The 19,429-nt window shown below is 37.7% G+C and overlaps 1 protein-coding gene across 12 annotated transcripts in view; it reads right to left on the bottom strand.

The window, feature by feature from the left end:
- Nucleotides 1–19,429, bottom strand: part of UBR5 (ubiquitin protein ligase E3 component n-recognin 5) — a 139,150-nt gene that overhangs the window by 24,944 nt on the left and 94,777 nt on the right. For all 12 annotated transcript variants that reach the window (XM_045454013.1, XM_045454025.1, XM_045454014.1 and 9 more), the window contains exons 26-42: nt 17,902–17,999; nt 16,760–16,908; nt 16,153–16,244; nt 14,897–15,043; nt 14,685–14,803; nt 14,476–14,602; nt 14,257–14,386; nt 12,778–12,938; nt 12,417–12,656; nt 8,019–8,142; nt 7,300–7,411; nt 5,689–5,820; nt 4,907–5,164; nt 4,092–4,360; nt 3,710–3,921; nt 924–1,154; nt 362–435 (exon numbers count right to left, since the gene is read on the bottom strand). In XM_045454013.1, coding sequence (XP_045309969.1) covers nt 362–435; nt 924–1,154; nt 3,710–3,921; nt 4,092–4,360; nt 4,907–5,164; nt 5,689–5,820; nt 7,300–7,411; nt 8,019–8,142; nt 12,417–12,656; nt 12,778–12,938; nt 14,257–14,386; nt 14,476–14,602; nt 14,685–14,803; nt 14,897–15,043; nt 16,153–16,244; nt 16,760–16,908; nt 17,902–17,999 — 2,675 coding nt within the window. The remainder of the gene's footprint in view (nt 1–361; nt 436–923; nt 1,155–3,709; nt 3,922–4,091; nt 4,361–4,906; nt 5,165–5,688; nt 5,821–7,299; nt 7,412–8,018; nt 8,143–12,416; nt 12,657–12,777; nt 12,939–14,256; nt 14,387–14,475; nt 14,603–14,684; nt 14,804–14,896; nt 15,044–16,152; nt 16,245–16,759; nt 16,909–17,901; nt 18,000–19,429) is intronic.

The following is a 19,429-nucleotide window of genomic DNA, read 5'->3' as shown; positions in this document are numbered from 1 at the left end:
CATTTTCTTGACTAAATATATCTTGCACCAATATCAATAAAGGTTCTGCTAAGACTTTAAAAATGTAGTACTTACACACTTAAGAATAAAGGTAAACATAAAACTAAAATACAAAAGGTACAAAAACAAAAAATACTGACTGTTAACAAGTTCACTACATTTCTTTAATTCATCCTTATTTATGAAGCAAATAATGCAAAGATATATAAGGAAAAATGGACAGAAAATGCAAGAAATGGGACATAGAGAAGAAAAGAGAAATTCCCACCCAGACAGAAAATAATGAAGTTAAAAAGCTTGAAGGGGAAATACTGAGGCAGCCATTTCTTGAAGTAGATTAGCAGATTTTCTGTACACTAACTTTGATTGGTGTCATCATCATTTTCATGTTCTGAATCTTCATTATCAATACCCAGTTCCAAGAGTTCTCGCGTCCTTTAAAAAGACAAGTGAGTCATTTTATATGAAGTATGGAGCAAAGGTGATGGGAACTACAAGCAAAAAAAGCACTGAAAAAGTCAGTTAAGTATCTAGCCAATTTCAAACACTGTGATCAAGTTTTAGACTTGGGGAATGTTAGACTGACCAGCCAAATTATACTACAATTACAAAAGAGGCTCAAGAAAAGCAAAAGGATAACCACATTAAGAAATAGTGAGGACTTACACAGACTCTAATAGAAAACATGACAAACTATCTCAGGCATAAAGCTTAACTAAATTCTTAGGTTTCCTGTTTTAAGCAAGGAGCAGCAATGGAGAAAGGGTGAACAGACTCAAACCCACTTTCCCAAATGAAACATTCCTATACTATTTTCTCTTTAGTTCACTGTTCTCTTCACTCCAAAAATCAGACAATATACTAAGAGACCACACTGAGCAAACAAGTATTTCCTAAACCAATCCCACGGCAAGTATGGATACCTTTTGCGTTCCAGTTGAGGTGTATCCAATGTTGTCTGCTGATTCATTGCTTTAATCCAATATATAAGGGCTTGAAAAACATATGCCACATGCTTCAATGAGCAAACATCCAAAACTGGAAGAACATCAGAATGCTCATCATTATGAGACCGCATTAAAGACAGTGCATAATTTAGGAAGTCCCCTCGGGCAGACATCATTCCTTGACGGGCGCTAAGCAATGTGGCACGTCTGTAGGAGTAAAAAGAAATGAAAATGTTTTAAAGAAAGAAAGCAAATGTGAAACTTACCATTATCATAAATATGCAAAATTAGGAACTGAGAATATCCGTAAATAAAAACTCATTAACCCTGTGACTCTGCTTTAGAGATAAAAACATTGTGCATGATTTACTGTCATGTACTTTATACAGGAAAGGAATTCTAGTGTCCTTTGGAAATGGACAAGGAACTCCTTCCCTACAGAAGACCCCAGTAGGTCTGGGGTAGGGTCCCCAAATCTATATTTCTAACAAGCTCCTAGGTGATGTTGATGCTGCTGTTCTGGGGATCACACTTTGAGAACCACTGTCTAACATGATACCAAAACACAAGCAACAAGAAAACACAGCACTAGACTTTATCAAAATTAAAAACATAGGTACTTCAAAGGATACCATCAAGAAAATGAAAACATACAAAAGGGGACAAAATTTCTGCAAGTCTGATAAGGAACTTAAGTCCAGAAAATGTAAGTAACTCATACAACTCGATAACAAAAAGACAAGCCAATTAAAAAATGGGCAAAGGATCTAAATAGACATTCCTCCGAACATATACAAATGACCAATAAGCCCATGAAATGATGCACAACATTTAGCCATTAGGGAAATGCAAATCAAAATCAAAATGAGTTACCACTTCACACCCACTAGGATGGCTACAATTAAAAAAAACAAAAAGCAAAAAAAAACCACTAGTAACAAGTGCTAGCAAGGATTTAGAGAAATTAGAGGCCTCACATGTTGCTACTGCGAATGTAAAATGATGCAGCCACTTTGGAAAAGTCTGGCAGTTGCCCGAAAGTTTAACAGTTACATATGACCTAGCAATTCCACAACTAGGTATATTATCCAACATAACTGAAAACATATCTATATAAAAACCTGTACACTAATGCTGACAGCCACATTATTCACAAGAGTCAGAAAGATGAAAAACCCAACTTATGAATGGATAAAAATGTGGCACATCCATACAATAAAATATTACTAGAAAGTAACATATTGACTGATAATGCTAAACCTGATGAACCTTAAAACCATTATGCTAGGTAAGAAAAGCTAGGCATAGAACACAACATATTGTATGATTCCGTCTATATGAAATGTCCAAAACAAGCAAATTTATAGAGACCAAGAGTAGATCAGTGGTTGCTTAGGGTGGGAAAGTAGGGGAAAATGGGAGGTGACCACTAGTAGGTATTTTTGTGGAGATGATAAAAATATTCCATAATTAACTGTGATGATGGTTGTGCACCTCTGAATGTATTCAAAAGTATGGAACTGTACACTTTAAATGGGTGAAATGTACATGAATTATATCTCAATAAGGTTATTGGATTAGGGTGAGAGCCACAGTGAAGTAAAGGGAGAAGAACAAGTCACCAATCTAGATCTATTATCAGAACTCTGTTATTCGGGGAGTGGCGAGCCTTACAAAGACAAGGCTTGTGCCTGTTGGTGGAGCAGGCTTCCTAGGACAGGAAAGCAGAGGCCTCCCAAGTGGTCCAGATCTCTCTGCCAAGCATTCAATTTTGCCTTCTAGACATTTCCACCAAAACCTCTCCCAGCTCCTCAGTATTTTCAAAAGCCAAGTATGTCCGTTCTACTGCTCTAGATTTTTCTCTTAATTTTCCTGTTAGTTATTCAGAATCAAAGTCTAGCTGTAAATTCTGCCTCCTCCTGCTCTACCCCTCAACAAGGCCCTCAATTGTTATATGATTTCAATGCTGTTCTCTCTCCTCCTTCCTGGCCTTCACCAGCCCCACTTAAATAAATCTATTACCTTTCAATGGCCAATTCCAGCCATAATCTTGTTAAAGTTCCTAAGCAGTCTCCTAGGCCCTTGTCTTTCCCCTGTTATGATCCTCCCAAAGTAGCAAAGTTATCTCCCCTGAGCCAAAGCTAGAACCAAATCCTAGGACTCTGACCTCAGGTACCGGGCCCTTGCACTATATGGCACAGCCCCAGTGCTCTAGTGTTCAATGTTTGGGCTAATTCCTACTCCTGAAAAAGGTCATTTTATAACTGAAAGAAAGAAGACAACAAATACATAAAGAAATATACTTTAAATACAATTCAAAAGACTGGGGGCTGTAGAAAAAGAAATTGGATTCGAGGAGATCAAAGAACAGCTTTGGTAACCCCACATACTTTCCTCTTCCCGAATACAAAATGCATTCATACTCAATCATGGTCAAAATCTTCCTATAAATACATGTCTTTCAAGGGACGGGGGAGGGAGGAGGGGAAGCTTGGAGGACAATGAAACAAGGATGTAGATCAACTACTTCAAAAATGAGAAGTATTTAGTATCAGATTCCTAACATATGAATGAATTTTGAAAAAAAACAGCTTGGATTATAAACTAACTTATTCTGCTTCAACCACACAACAATTTAAAAAGAAGTAATACACGTCCCCCCTTCAAAACAAAGTGAGGTCTAATGTAACAGCAATCAAAAAGCTCTAACTTCCTGGGATATAAGGGCTCTAACATATAAGCATATATGAAGAATTTCATACCGTCTGCCTTCAAGGGTTCGTAAACTAGCCTCTTCTCGTGCAGTCATCCTCTCTCTTCGAGCTGAATTCTGAGAAGCATGAAGAGGATGATTTGGATGTCCTGGATCACCAGCAGATGCTAATGCAGAACCATAACGTAATTGAGCTTCAGTAGAATCCATAATACTGACCATCCAGTTCCAAGTGGGAATAAGCTTTTCTTCTACATAATTCTATGAAGACCAAACTAAAATAGTTAAAACTATCCAAATAAAGTTAAATTTGATATATAGTAGTAATCTATAAACATTTAAATATCTGTAATGTTAATTCCCATTACATTGGAATTTTCATAATTGACATCCCAAAATTTATTTGGAGTAACTTTTCAATGTTTTCATACCTGTAAGTTTACTGCATCTTGGTAAGTCAATTTCACAGCTGCTGGAATCTGAGAGTACACTAGGTGATTATACTTAGGAATAAGGCCCATCAAGTCCGAGATTTGTCTGATAACAATGCTGTAAGCCCTGGCTAAACTGCTCGCAGATGTTAAGTAGCTGCTGGCATTGCTAGCTTCCAAAGCAGCTGCTGCAGCAGCAGCACTCGTGCTGATGGTACCACTCCGGCGTAAATTTGAAGGATCAATATAAATCAAACCCGCTGAACTTGCTACAAAGGAAAAAGGACAACCACAACAAGCTGTCAGATGTTAATTGTGTTTCTCTAGCACTGTATATATTTAAAAGATCAACTGTGATGGCAAATATGGTCACCGAGTGAAAAACGTGGTCTTAAACCACACTAATTTAAGGGAGGGCAATGATGAGAGAGACGAGAATTACTATAGTGTTCTCAACCAAATGCAATTTTGCTACTGCCCCTACCCATAGAGGGACATTTGGCAATGTCTATAGACAGTTTTGGTTGTCACAATGGGTGGGGTTGGAGGAGAGACTGCTACTGGCATCTGATGCATAGAAGTCAAGGATACTTCTAAACATCCTATAATGCACAATCACAAAGGATTATTCAGCCCAAAGTAACAATGGTACAGAGACTGAGAAACCTTGATATAATCATATGTAAATACTCTGTATTTGAACTCAGTAAAACAATGAAGAACTATTATGAAACTACTTGATTTGTATAGATGAACATACATAATTTTTAAAACCTACTTAAGCACTTTCAAGAATACCAAGTTTTCAGACTTGCCTGCTGGTGTGGATGTGCTAGAAGGGGCCGTGCTGGCTGCCCGCTGATGTTGGGTGTTGCGGACAGCCCACTGCATGGACCGGGGAGCTTGGGCAGCACCGTTGGCATGGGAGCTATTTGTGGTTCTCTCTAATGGCTCATCAAGCATAAAGGTCTCCTGTTCTATGTCATCACTTTGACTACTGCTGCTATCAGAGTCACTTGAGTCATTTGACTGCGAATCATCTTCAGAAAAGAAGGCAGGAACACTGCTTGCACCTAAATTTTTCATTTTTAAAACCAAAATCAATGTCAGTCTGTTGATATTTAAAACTACAGTGTACTCCGTCATTCAGGAAAATATTACATATATTAAACAGAATGCCAGGCTATACTCAATAGTCCACAAAACTCATCATAAAATAGTTTAATTACTGGGGTGCCTGGATGGCTCAGTCAGTTGAGCATCCAACTTTTGATTTCAGCTCAGGTCATGATCCTGGGATCATGGGATCGAGCCCTGTGTTGGGCTCCACACTGGGTGTGGCGTGGAGCCTGCTTAATTTCTCCCTCTCCCTCTCCCTCTCCCCCCGACTCTACTTCCCCCTCCCTCCCTCTCTCCTTCCCTCTGCTCCTTTCCCCTGCTCATGTGCTCTCTAAAATAAGGGAAAAAGGATAAAGTTATAAAAAAGCTTAGCCACCCCTTGTACAAATCATAAGGAGTATAGTTTAACCATTTCATGCTGAATATAAATATGGCCTTAGTATAAGCAAGAAAGCTGGATAAGGAAAAGGTAACATACCTGCTTCCGAGCCAGCGGTTGCTGCTGTGACAACACTTCTACGCCCACTAGCATTATCTTGGTTGCTATGGTTACTTTCACTGTCACTTTCTGTTTCAGCTGCTGCTAACAAGTCCAGCTCCATGTCACTCCCTAGGAAATATATTTAAATAAGAAGGAGGGAAAAAATATAAGTGCACTCTGGAACAGATAGGGTCTAATAAGCCAGAATATCCTAAGTTAGCAGGGAGGGGGGGGCGGGGGGAGTGATTATTATTACAGTAAGCATAACTGCCTGCTTAGAAGGAGAAAAATGACTAGGCAAATTATGGTCCTCAGTAGACTATTACACAGCAATTCAAAATCTGTTCTGCACAGCCTTAGGTAAAAAGGGTTGGGCAGGAGAACTTCCACCAATGGGTAGAACTCTGGGCTGGGACCACTGCTCCATTTTCATCTGTTTTACATATTGGGATTCCAAAAGAGGAAGGACGAAAGCTAAAAACGTCTATCTAGAATTTCATGGTATATACACATCAAAACATAAAATTATAAACTTGTGCAGTTTATTGTATGTCAATTACACCTCAACAAAGATGATCCCAAAAAGTCTATCCAATGGCTACTAGTAAGAATGGTTATGGTGGTAGCAAAAAGGCCAAAAGAATTAGTCAGTGGGAAAAAAAAAAAAAAGGCACAAAAATTACACATACAGTATCTAAAAGACATGCATGGGAATGGGGCAGCAAAGGGGAAGGCTGAAAGTAAAAATACAAACTGTTAGGTCCAGGTGGGATTATTGTCATTTGTTTTCCTTTTCTCTAATTTGCAAATATTTCCTAATATGATTATGACTATTTTAACTTCCTTATAAGAAAAGAGAAAGTTAGGGGTGCCTGGGTGGCTCAGTCGGTTAAGTGTCCAACTTTGGCTCAGGTCATGATCTCACAGCTCATGGGTTTGAGCCCTGTGTTGGGCTCTGTGCTGAAAGCTCAGAGCCTGAAGCCTGCTTCGGATTCTGTGTCTCCCTCTCTCTCTCTGTGCCTCCCCTGCTAACACTCTGTCTCTGTCTCCTTCAAAAATAAACAAGCATTTAAAAGAAAAGAAAAAGAAAAGAGAAAGTCAGGGGTGCCTGGGTGGCTCAGTTGGTTAAGCGTCCAACTTCGGCTCAGGTCATGATCTCACGGCTCGTGAGTTTGAGCCCCATGTCTGGCTCTGTGCTGCCAGCCAGAGCCTGGAGCCTGCTTTGGATTCTGTGTCTCTGTCTCTCTCTGCCCCTCCCCCCCTCATGCTCTCTCAAAAATAAACAAACGATACCAAAAAATTTTTTAAAGGAAAAAAAGGGTAAAGAAAGAGGATACATTATTTTATACATATAAATATATATGAGCATATACATATATATTTATAGGTGTGTGTGTGTGTGTGTGTGTGTGTATATATATATATATATATATATATATATATATATATATATATAGCTGCTTCCTAAAATTTTGAAACAGATGCTACAGAATCCCTAAGCTGAAAATATGTTGAACATTACAGTCAAATGGGGCTTTTCTCTGTGTTAATATCCTTAAAGATACCTGATGTACTCATACTGAATAATTTCTCAAATAACCTGCATACCGTCTTCATCATGCTCATCATGTTGTCCCTCTGCCTCAGCATTTTCTTCCCCATGTTCTTCCTGTTCATCATGATGATCCTCTTCTCCAGCCACACCCTCCACCACCTCAACCTAAATCCAGAATCTCATTTGTAGACAATCAAAGTACATAATAAACCCACATCTCTACCAGTGTTCCTCCACAGCAGCGTAAACTTAAATACAAAGATCGCTAACTACAGAGAATATTAGCAATCAAGAGTTTGAAAATCGTTGGCTAGTGACAACTTGCAATCAAAAATTATGTCAGATATCCTAAAATTTGTAATTGTCGTCCCTGTGCAGAACCTTAAAATTAATAGTTTAATAACTGGGTGGAAAGTGTATGTTTTTTTTTTTTAACTTCCACAGTAATAAAATTTACCTAATGAATATGCAGTATCCATTCTGCCTTCAAATACATTGCACAAAACTACTAAAACTTTTTTTAACATTGAGGATATCCTTTCTATTAACCCTAAGTAAAAAGCAAGCTTCTGTTTCCAGTTTTGTATTATCCACTAAATCAAGGATTTAAATTAAAGTATTTTTAACACATACAACCACAAATGAGAACACATAACAAAACTCTAAACGTTAGAAGCAAACACATGTAATGGTAGTAAACTACTATTAGTGAAACTTCTTCCCTCCCGAGTAAGAGCCTCTCATCTACCACAATTAAAACAATTACAACCACCTCTTCCACGTCTGCTGAAACAATGTCATCCTGTTCTTCATCTCTGCCCCGAACAGGCTGCGACTGGCTGATGCGCCTCTGCTGTGGGTTCCGGATGATGTAAGAAGACTGAGACTGACTGGAGCTGTGGAGAATCAGGAGCTTATGAGGCCACTGCTGCCACACGGCACACTTTTTATGCTTCTCAGTGTCATTCAGTGTGACCCACTTACTAGGATGTTATTTTAAATCTGACCTAAAAATTCTTGGAAACTAATAATCCATAGATCAGAAAATATGGACCCCAGAGAAATTAATTTTACCATAGAGATTAACTTAGAAACCTCAGAATTATTTCTACTTTTCTGTAAGTCATTTCGTATTTGCTAATGCACATAACTGAAGCACATGAGTCCTTCCCACTGAAATAATCTCCAGGAAATATTTTTCCTTCTCCACTGCTTTCAGTAACAACAGTCCTCAACTTCCAAAGGCTCCGACAGCAGCATTCATCCATTAACAAAGTGTGAATGGTGGTGATAAGTATGCTTATTACAAGTGATCTACTCTTCTAAGAGATCTGACATGACCTACTTTGCATCAGCTTATTAACCACTGACTTTACGTATGTAGAGGGAAAACATTAGTTGAAAAGTATGAATTTGAAAACAGAATCATAACAAAAGGTGGGTGGCCAAAAAGTTCTACTTCCTTAAAAATCTGCCTTGGAAACAAACAGCCAAGAAAAGACAGATGCCTCCATTATAAAAGGAAGGGGAGAATGACAGAATGCAGCTTAAAATGCAGGTCAGAGATCAGAAGATGGTTGTTAAATAATCCTATGACCTACTATTATCCTTTATTTACAAATTAAGAAATGTTAAAGACCTTTAAACGTGTTTACACTGATCCTGTTCTTTCCTCACCTCAGCTGCTCTTAGAAATAAGAATCAAACCAGTTACACATGAAGAATCCACTCAAACTCTCCACCTTCAAATACACAAGTAGTCTCAATATAGTGTTTAATACTAGAAATTTAAGTAACTGGTTCTTCACAGAGCCAGTGAATTACAAAACATATGAGGAAGCTCAAAGAAAATCTGAAGAGATAAAAAGGGTATTTCCAAACTAAGATTTCAATATTTCCAGTATTAAAAAATAAAAGTCAACATTGTGTAAAGCCACAATTAATTAGTATTCCTTAAAAAGAAAAAAAAAAATCCTGGAACAAACATCCACAAGATCTATCGTCCCCTCAAAGAACATTAAGGAGTTATGCACTTAGTATGTATAATACTAATAACACCCAAAATATATGATACCCCCCATTCAGTTTTCTTCATACCACGATTCAACTTTTTTCCCACTAGACTTCCTGGCACAACTATAGTCCTGAAGCCCTGTCTAACAGGAGTTGTTAAAATACTTCCAAATTTTGGGAACTTCTAGTTTCAGCAATTTGCCAACTGAAGAGAAATCCCTCTTGGTGTAGAACACCTAAATACATTAAATATTTAAAAACAAAGCACAACTATCCTGGTGATAAAGGGAAACAATTGTACTGAATAAGCTTGAGAGCAATGGTGCCACCATTAACACCAAAGGCATCTGCTGATGTCTCTTAGGCAAGAAGGGTTCCAAGGAGCCACAGATTTCACAGGAGACAGTCTGGAGTATAAAGCTTCTACAGCATAGAAATCTGTTCTGTCCCCCCCACATAAATAAAGCCAAACATAAATCGAGAAAGGGTAACCTACTTCAAGAGACTTACCTATCTATATCAGCCATGGCTGGATGGGGCAGGAAAAATATCTCTTCAGAGAACTTTTTGTGGTGGTGGTGGTGGTTTTATTTTTGAAAGAGGGTGAGAGCACGGTGGGGAGGCGCAGAGAGAGAGAAAGGGAGACAGAGGTTCTGAAGCAGGCTCCATGCTTACAACAGAGAGTCCAATGCGGGGCTCAAACTAACGACTTGTGAGATCACAGACCTAATCCAAAGTCAGACACTTAACCAATGAGCCACCCAGGTGCCCCTCTTCAGGGAACTTCTAATTACAAACCTGTGCTCATGAAAGTTGAGGACTGCAATTTGTACTGTAAGGTACGGTGGGTTTGTGATGATTAATCCAAAGTCTCAACACTATCAATAAGGACCAAACAGCAATTATCTCTCCTTACAGTGCCATCTAATATTCAGGAATATAGGAAAAAGGTAAATATCCGTCTAGAATTATCTCTAAATATGTTTAAACTTTAATCACTGTACGACCTTGGACAAGTAACCTGAGTCTCATATTCTTCACTTTTTTTTTTTTTTAAATTTTTTTTTTCAACGTTTATTTATTTTTGGGACAGAGAGAGACAGAGCATGAACGGGGGAGGGGCAGAGAGAGAGGGAGACACAGAATCGGAAACAGGCTCCAGGCTCTGAGCCGTCAGCCCAGAGCCCGACGCGGGGCTCGAACTCACGGACCGCGAGATCGTGACCTGGCTGAAGTCGGACGCTTAACCGACTGCGCCACCCAGGCGCCCCATATTCTTCACTTTTAAAATTAGGATGATAGTGGTTATCTATGAGTTATTGGGAAGATTAAAACAGGTGATGCATTTACAACGCTTAAAAGTTCCTAGTTCATATTAAAATTTCAGTTAACAGTTTTTGTATGAGGCATGGAGACAGAGAAACAGGTTGATTAATAAGGACATTAAGAGTTTTAAAGAGGTGAAGGGAAGGGACAGAAGAAGGAAAAATACTAAACTCAAAACTTTACGTTCAGTGGAATGATAATATACCACCTACCACCCCACACAAGGGAAATCGCAAAGACTAGTCAAATGTGTACTTTTTACTTAAGACATGCCTGAAACACTGATCAAAATACATCCTTACAAGAGGGAGTGATTGTACCGTATAATAATGAAGGACTTTTACTTTATATCAACAGTTGAAGAAAACATGACACTATTATCTTTCTTGATGATCCAATGAGATCTCCTTCTGGGAAGACATGACAGACTGACTCAATCAATCAAGGGGGATAAAGTGGAGAGCTGAAGAATGCACAATACTTAAATAAAGAGCCTAAGAAGTAGGGCAAAGGGACACAAAAATCTTGATACTTAGTAAGAACAGGCTGATGGGCACTTTTTAAAGTTAAGATCACCCCAAAAATCTTTTCAACAGATAAAAAGTGTTTATGTTCCGGAACATAAACACAAAGTAATACCACTTAAGTAACCAGGGAGCTCCTCACAGGGCTATCAGGCTCAGCAGACATCATATGGCGCCCAAGCAGATTTTGCTAACAGAATCACTGGATAATGGGGTATGTTTAGCAAGTCTGAAAATATACAGCTTGATTCGTAACCATTTCCAGCAAATCCTGAAAGCCTATCAGTGACAAAGCTACCATGAGAAAGCTTTGACAGATAAACCTGGACTTACATTTCAGGGTATCCTAGGAGACCTGACAATAAAGGAAAAGCTGGGATACATACTGGCACAGGGAATAATGAGAACAGTGAGAGAGCAGATACTGAACACATCAACTCAGATGAAACCCAGGAATGAAGTCTAGGGAAATTGTGCTAAATTTAATAAGGAAGGCGTGCCTTAGTATCACAGAGATGTTTTCCAGGAAAGAAGAAGAGGATCTTTAAGTCCCAAAGATCTTCATTAAACATCATTATGATTACACACAGTAACAGAATCAGACGTGAGAAAACCAAATAAACAAGTATTTGCTAAAGATCACTATAGCCCTCCAACTCAAAAGTATGACCCCTAAACCGTGAGCACATTGGCACTACCTGAGAGTTTATAACAAATACAGAACCTCAGGCCCCACCCAGACCTCCAAAATCTGCCTCTGCATTTTAATAAAATCCCCAAGTAATTTGCATGCATATTTAATCAAGCACTGTGCTAAAAGACATCAAAACGTTTCAGTTTCTAAACATTCTGACTCAACAAGCTTACAGTCTAATTACCAATGGGAAAGATAAGTAAAATTTAAAAAATAAATAATCTTAAACTAGAAATATTAAGTTGATGAATTGTTTTAGCTCTCTCCTAGACAATATGGTTGTTGAGAATAACAACCTGCCCGCCCCCTAGACAGGAAGTATGTCTACAGAAGTCTGAACTTTCTTACCAGATTACTTTATTGGCATAATAAAAACAGTGCTTTTCCAACCAAAAATAAAACCTACAACTGTAAGCCTATTACCTTAGATGTGTAGGCACAATGTATAATTTTTCAAGTGCTCTCACAGGTTTCAAACAAAATAAAATCTTTACCATTTGTTACATAAACGATCATGGACACCTCCAGAGTGCTAATAGAAAGGTTTAGTAAGCCAAATGTGACATTTCCAAAGAAAGAATTAATTAGAATCTGTTACCAGATAGAAATTTACCTGCTAGACTGATCAGATGATGGTCGTGGTGGCAGTGGTTCCACGGAGAACAGTTCTTCACTGCCTTGCATGGCATCTATGCTAGTACTAGCCAGAGTGAAAGGTGCAGTCGGGCGAGCGATCCCCATTCTGACAGGAACAATCAGCGACTCTGCTACATTGCACAGTTCTTCTACAGCATAAGGTAGCAGTGCTTGGAATACACGCTTGCATTTTCCAATTGGCTGCGGAATAAAGTTACTGAAGCAAAAGGAAAAAATAGGAATCTTTTATGAAATCTCTTCATACACACAATGTTATCATTATCACAAAAAATGTGTGTAAAGTGATAGAAAAGCTCAGATCAAAAAGGATGTCTTACTTTTTCTTTTTGGATGAAGCCATTTCCACACTAAGAATGACAAAAACTCTTGCCACTGAACGCAAAAACCTCATTGTCACAGCAATAGCTTCTTCTCTACGTCCAGGTGTGTATTTGTTTTGGAGTTCTTTCACGAGTGTACCCAGTAGAGTATCTAAAAGCTTTAAAAATTGTAATAACTCTATTAATGCTGAGACATCTCTTAAGATGTTTGGACATTTATAAAGCAAAAAGTTCAAACACCTTTTCAATATTACCATTTCATAATAAAAATCTCAAAATGAATTTTACCAAAACACTTCTAATATCACTGATTAATTTATGCCCATGCCTACCATGTCTTTGACCTACAGTAGGCCTCGAATGTCTTCCGTTTTTAGTCTTCTAGTTCTATGTGTATCATACATAGAAAAATAACAAATATATCAAATCAGAGAAAGAATAATTTCACTCACTATAGGGTACATATTGAAACAGCAAAGTAGTTTCAAATATTTATATTAGTAAGTTCATAATCCCATCCCTCTCACTTAACCATTTTTATTGTTACTTTCTCGGTCTCATTTCTATGCATCATCTATCATATACATATTAATTATAGAGAACATCCAATTTTCATGTTATTTTGGGGTTTTTAAATGTTACTTAAAATAACCTTTATTTCTAAATTGCCGCATTACATTTCAGCAAGTGGCTGGGCTATAATTTGATTCAATAATCTGTTATTGGCTCCATCAAGTATTTCTTTTCTATATTTTTTATTATTCTGTAACATGATCTTTTTTCTCATGTCACAAATTATTTCTTTATGATAAGTCGAAGGGCATGGATTTTCTTTCTTCTTTTAATTGTTTGTTTATTTTTGAAAGAGAGAAAGAGAACACGAGGGAGGGGCAGAGAGAGGGGAGGACAGAAGATCCAAAGCGGACTCCATGCTGACAGTCAAGAGCCCGATGTGGCTCAAAACTATGAACCGTGAGATCATGACCTGAGCTGAAGTTGGACACTTAACCGACTGTGCTACCCAGGCGCCCCACAGGGCACTGACATTCCTATGGCTTGTGATATTATTGCCAAGTTGTTTTCTAAAAGAATACCAATGCAATGCCACCCGATCAGTGTCTGAATGTGTTCTTTTTCCCATAACCTCACCAGCACTAGGTTTTATGATTTATATTCTTTTCTAATTTCAGAGCAAAAAGGAGTACTTAAAAAAAAAAACCATTTGCACTGAGTCAATTTTGAACACTGCTCCATACATTTCTATATACTGTTATATTTTTAGCACATTTTAGGATTTTTGTTTAGAATGAGTTTCTGTGTTGAGATATTTAAATCACCCCCAAATTCCATTCCCCTGAATGTACTGTGTAATTAGACCTTATCAGTACTTAGAAGGTTGGATCAATAAAATTATGGGAAACTAAGTCAGAAAACATTGTTTTAATGTACTTGTAAACAAACATCCAAAGAACTTACCAAAATATCTGCTGTACACTTGACTATAAGGCAATGAGTGAAACAGTCCAGCCGAATGGTGCCACTTTGCTGATTGAGGTAAACTTGCTCTTCTGGCAAAAGATGGCCTATCCTACTGCTGGCACTGAGACTTGAGGGGGAAGGAAAGACAATGCACTGTAATCACCTCCATTAACAGGGGAAATACATAAATCTAAAACGTTTTTAATGAATACATACGGGTCTTTATTCTCCTGTGAGCCAAACATAATCATAGATTTCAAAGCATTCCAATCCTGTAGAACACGCTCCAATGCAAGCTGGGCAAACCTTGGGGGCTCTAAATCATGATCAGGCATATCTGAATCTAAGCAGAAAAAGAAACAGTGGGTAAGACAGAAATAAATAAAATCCTTTTTATATGTGTCACAATTGTCAGACTCACCCACCTTCAGGATTGGCTGTTTTTCTATTACGATCCTCCCTGATCCGAGGAGGTCTGTACTGGCAGTGCTCTACTGTCTGCCTTGCAACTGTCTGCACTAAAAACAGTAAGAGGTGCTCTCCCCTGCAAAATGGAACATCATTGTGAGCAGGGAGAGGGGGAGGGCTACTCAGATGTGCTGTTTTTCCAATTTATGTCCTAAAAAACCCCACTTGCCTGCTGTTTGGCAGAGTGACCAGATTAGTGGCAGTGAGTAGGCGATAAAGTAGATCAAGACGAGCAGATTTCTGTCCAGCAATTAGAGTTTTACACTTACATTTCTCCCAACAATCACAATACGCTGTTGGTGATGTCCGTTTGAGTCTAGAAAGAATTCATACACAAGTACAAAAAACAAAATTAAAAAAAAAAAAACCCACAAAGATCTCTATTGAAATCATGGAGATATAACTTACTGACCCAAGATAGAACCCTTGTTAATATTTAAATGCAAAGTGTAACAATTCTTAAAGCATACTTAACTACAAGTATTACTTAGTGGCATGAAGTCTACAGAGCAACTCTCCTGAGGGATCTTGTAATGACTTGAATATAGTCACGTCTTCCAGAACATCTTCCTTAATTCCCTATAGCCCCCATTCAGTGTAAGTGGTCCTCCTATGTGCATCTAATGAGCCCTAAAACCCTTATGAGCAAATGTTTCTTGCTTGTGTCCCCTGATAGGACTGTAAGCCGTGCGAGGACAGAGACTCCCTTGTCCACCACCACCCAAATATCTAGTGTGTAACAGCACTTACTAAGCAATCAATGAATAGATTCACTTTTAGATGTTTAAATTAAGGAAGAAAAACATATTAGCCAAAGTTCTTTTAATAAAAGTAATAAATAAGCACCAATGCAATATCTATAAACATTTTCTACTTGTCCTGTATAATCATTTATTTTAAAGCACAATAGATGGTTTTTACAAACCAATTCTCTGTTAACCATAACATCTACATATCTGTGGCACAATTATAGCTGATATCTCTGCTGAGACTCTAAGGCACTGCAAATGTTCATGCTGGAGTATTTTATTGGTTCTTAAGTCTGTGAAAATTAACACACTAGCCATGGTAACTCTATTGCTGGATGAAAGGTTATTACATTCACTTTAAGAAGTAAATAAAGCACAGGCCAAACATTCACCATTTTTCACTTAATACCTGTTATGATCTCCTGCTAGGAGACCCTACTATAGACTGAGACTCTGGAGAGAGAATATAGACAAAAGCAAATGAACAACATTTCAAAGTACACTTTAAATCAAGAACCACATTTTAATAAATAAACTGGCTTAAAGAGAACAACTTGAGAAAACCTTATGCTTCCTGAAAAATGAAATAAAACATTATCTTGGTATAGATTATTTTAATACAGTAATATGAATCTAAGCAGTTTATATAATTAAAGAAAACTAGAACTGTACTCACTTGCAATCATGACCTTTATGACAAACTCTTGCACATTCTGTACAACAACAGAGTGACTCCAGCAAGCCACAAGTTCGACACTCAAAAATATCCTACAATTAGAAGGGTTTATTTCTTAGAAGAATATAATGTACATTTCATTAGCTTAATTATTTCTAGTATTTTCTAAAGTCCATCACAATGAAAGCAGAGCAAAGCTAATGTGCTATGGAAACAGAATCATAAACGGGTACAGCACTGGAGGTACAACAAATGGAAATCAAATATTTATCAGTAGGGCAAAAATAATTCATACCACCACCCCCAAAAAGGTGCTACAGTTATAAAATCTGTGTCAAGAGCTGTGAATCAAATTATGCTGAGTGAAGATTTCTAATTTTCGTGATATCTAATAACTAATTTAATGATCATCTCCTTTGCCTCACTTATTTGGGAATAAAAATTATTTTTCTTTGGAGAATTTTATAACTCAGAATAAAAAGAAATATCAGACTCACAATTCCAGAGCTAAGAACTATAGAACTGTAATTCTAGTAATGGTGAAAGGGGAAAAAAGAAAAGAATACCTGAAGACAGCATAAATACAAAGAAGTCTAAAACGGCCTACCTGGTTAATGTGCTCTGCTCCTGTCCATGTAAAACTGCAGGTATCATTACAACATAACACATATAAGGGTGAGTCATCAGGGTTGGTACCTGATGGGCAAACCATTCCCATAAATACATCTTCCTCTTTTTCACTCGAGGATACTTCAGCTAAAAAGATTAAGAACACAGTAGCTCACATACCAAGATAGGCCTTAATCACAATCAGCTACTGCTTTACTCAAATGCAAAAGCTCTAACATTTACACAGTATAAATCAAAACTACTATATATTAATTTTAAAAACTGAAATACAGGGTGCCTGAGTGGCTCAGGTGGTTGGGCATCTGATCAGTTCTGGTGCAAAATAAAGCAAACTGTAATTATATCATAACCACATGACAACAATACACCACACCTCAGCTGAATACACAGCTCTATGTTATGCAGTTAAGATTCAAGTTCTAGCTCTATTTAATAAATTATAGACAATCACATAAATTTTAGAGTCTTCTAAAGGCTGGGTGTAGGAACGGATATTCCTTACTGCTTTCTATTAAGCAAGAATTCCAAGTCAGAAGGAAGAACAATAAGAAATCTGGCCTATTATTTCCATAAATTTGTATCATGATCAACAGTTAACCACTGGCAGGTTCTATCAGTAACCCGTCTTTATTTTCAAAAGATCAGTCATGGGACACCTGGGTCGCTCAGCTGGTTTAAGCACCTGACTCTTGATTTTGGCTCAGGTCATGATCTCACGGTTCAGGAGAGCAAGCCCTGTACTGGGCTCTATACTAACAGCACAGAGCCCACTTGGGATTCTCTTTCCTTCTGTCTGCCCCTCCTCTACTCCCCATTCTCTCTCTCAAAATAAATAAACATTAAAAAGAAAGTCATTACGTTACCCATCATGCAATTTTTTTTTAATTTAAAAACTTATACCAGCTGTTTTTTGGTGGAAAGTTCGAAAATACAATATACTTGAAAAAGGTACAAACATGAATTTTACACACACAAATACACAAAAGAATTATCTTGATAGCTTCTACTCAATTATTTCATCATGCAAAAATTAGGTTTGATTAATTGTATGATAAATGTAGAAAAGAATCTTTTCAAATTAAAAAATAAACAACTCTTTTAGGACTTGTAATAAATCACCTTTTGCAATTTTCTGGGCTGTTTCTAAGATGGTAATTGCAGCTGGATAAGCTCGGCCACTTACAGCTGACATGAATGGGGTCATCCCTCTTGCGTCCCTAAAATGAGAAAAATTATGCATAAAAATATTAATTTTTAAATATTTCCTTTCTTCATTATAAAAGAAATGTTCAAGATGAAGCAAAAAAGTCGTTTTGTTGTATTAAATAACGTCCTACCACTCAAAGGAAATCCCTGGTGGTATTTTCTAGTCTCCTATTACCACATGTAAAAAAGGAAGCCCCTCTTGGGGCGCCTGGGTGGCGCAGTCGGTTAAGCGTCCGACTTCAGCCAGGTCACGATCTCGCGGTCCGTGAGTTCGAGCCCCGCGTCAGGCGCTGGGCTGATGGCTCAGAGCCTGGAGCCTGTTTCCAATTCTGTGTCTCCCTCTCTCTCTGCCCCTCCCCCGTTCATGCTCTGTCTCTCTCTGTCCCAAAAATAAATAAACGTTGAAAAAAAAAATTTAAAAAAAAAAAAAAAAAAAAAAAAAAAAAAAAAAAAAAAGGAAGCCCCTCTCTAAGAATCCTTGTCTCTCTCAACCATGCTCTCCTTTCTTGGTCTTAGTGACATTAAAGAATAAATCAGCAGGGGCTCTAGAGTCAGACTAATATTTTCTAGATGTGGTGATAACAGGCTCTATCTCATACAATTGTGATGAGGATTAAGCCAATTGTTACTTAAAAGCTTTTCATTTGCTTAGCAAATAACATGTACTCAATAAATGTTGGCTATTTTTATGTATTTTCTCTTAAAAATGTACCTTCAATATTCTTCACTGAATTTCTATTCCCTCCTGGATCCTTTGCAATTCCCCAAATTTAGTCCTCAACCACCTGTGCCTCTCTCTCTCTGATCCACCAAAGCAACTACCACTTCTATGATGATAAGACAGTTCAAACATCTACACTTGCTTACTTGGTAAGTCTACTTAGGATTTCCCAGTGATACTGCACTTTCAAAATGTCTAACAACTAAAATCACCTTTCTCCCCAAACCCACTCTCTACCTATGTCGGCCAACAGCATCACTGTTCCTGAGAACTAAGACAAAAAATTTGGATTCTTCATGAAGTCCCCCTTCTAACTCAATTTTTTGCTCTTGCATCTAATCCCTTTTTTCCATTTTCCAGTTCAGTTTATTGTAACACATATACTAAAGGCAACAGGTAGACATAAAAAAACAAAGCCTCAACACCAGTCTCTACTCTTACCTATTTTACTCCTTTTTTTTATGCCACCATCACATTATTATTCTTATAAACCCACTTTGATACTATTATAGTCTAACCAAAGCCATCTGAGGATTCAAGCCCAAAGAATAGAGACCAAAGTGGTGGCTTTAACCTACTTCTTCAGATTCAGTGGCTATTGTTCTCCTCTTCTAATCAGATGCATCACTGTTTCCTTAAGTATTTATACTTCTCCATTTTTATGTTGTTGCTCACTCTTCTCCCTACCTATTCCCCCAGCTTCATACTACCTCCCTGCTC

This window comes from Leopardus geoffroyi, chromosome C3 (assembly GCF_018350155.1).
Source record: "Leopardus geoffroyi isolate Oge1 chromosome C3, O.geoffroyi_Oge1_pat1.0, whole genome shotgun sequence".
NCBI classification, from domain to species: domain Eukaryota; kingdom Metazoa; phylum Chordata; class Mammalia; order Carnivora; family Felidae; genus Leopardus; species Leopardus geoffroyi.
This window is presented reverse-complemented; position numbering and strand designations above follow the sequence as displayed.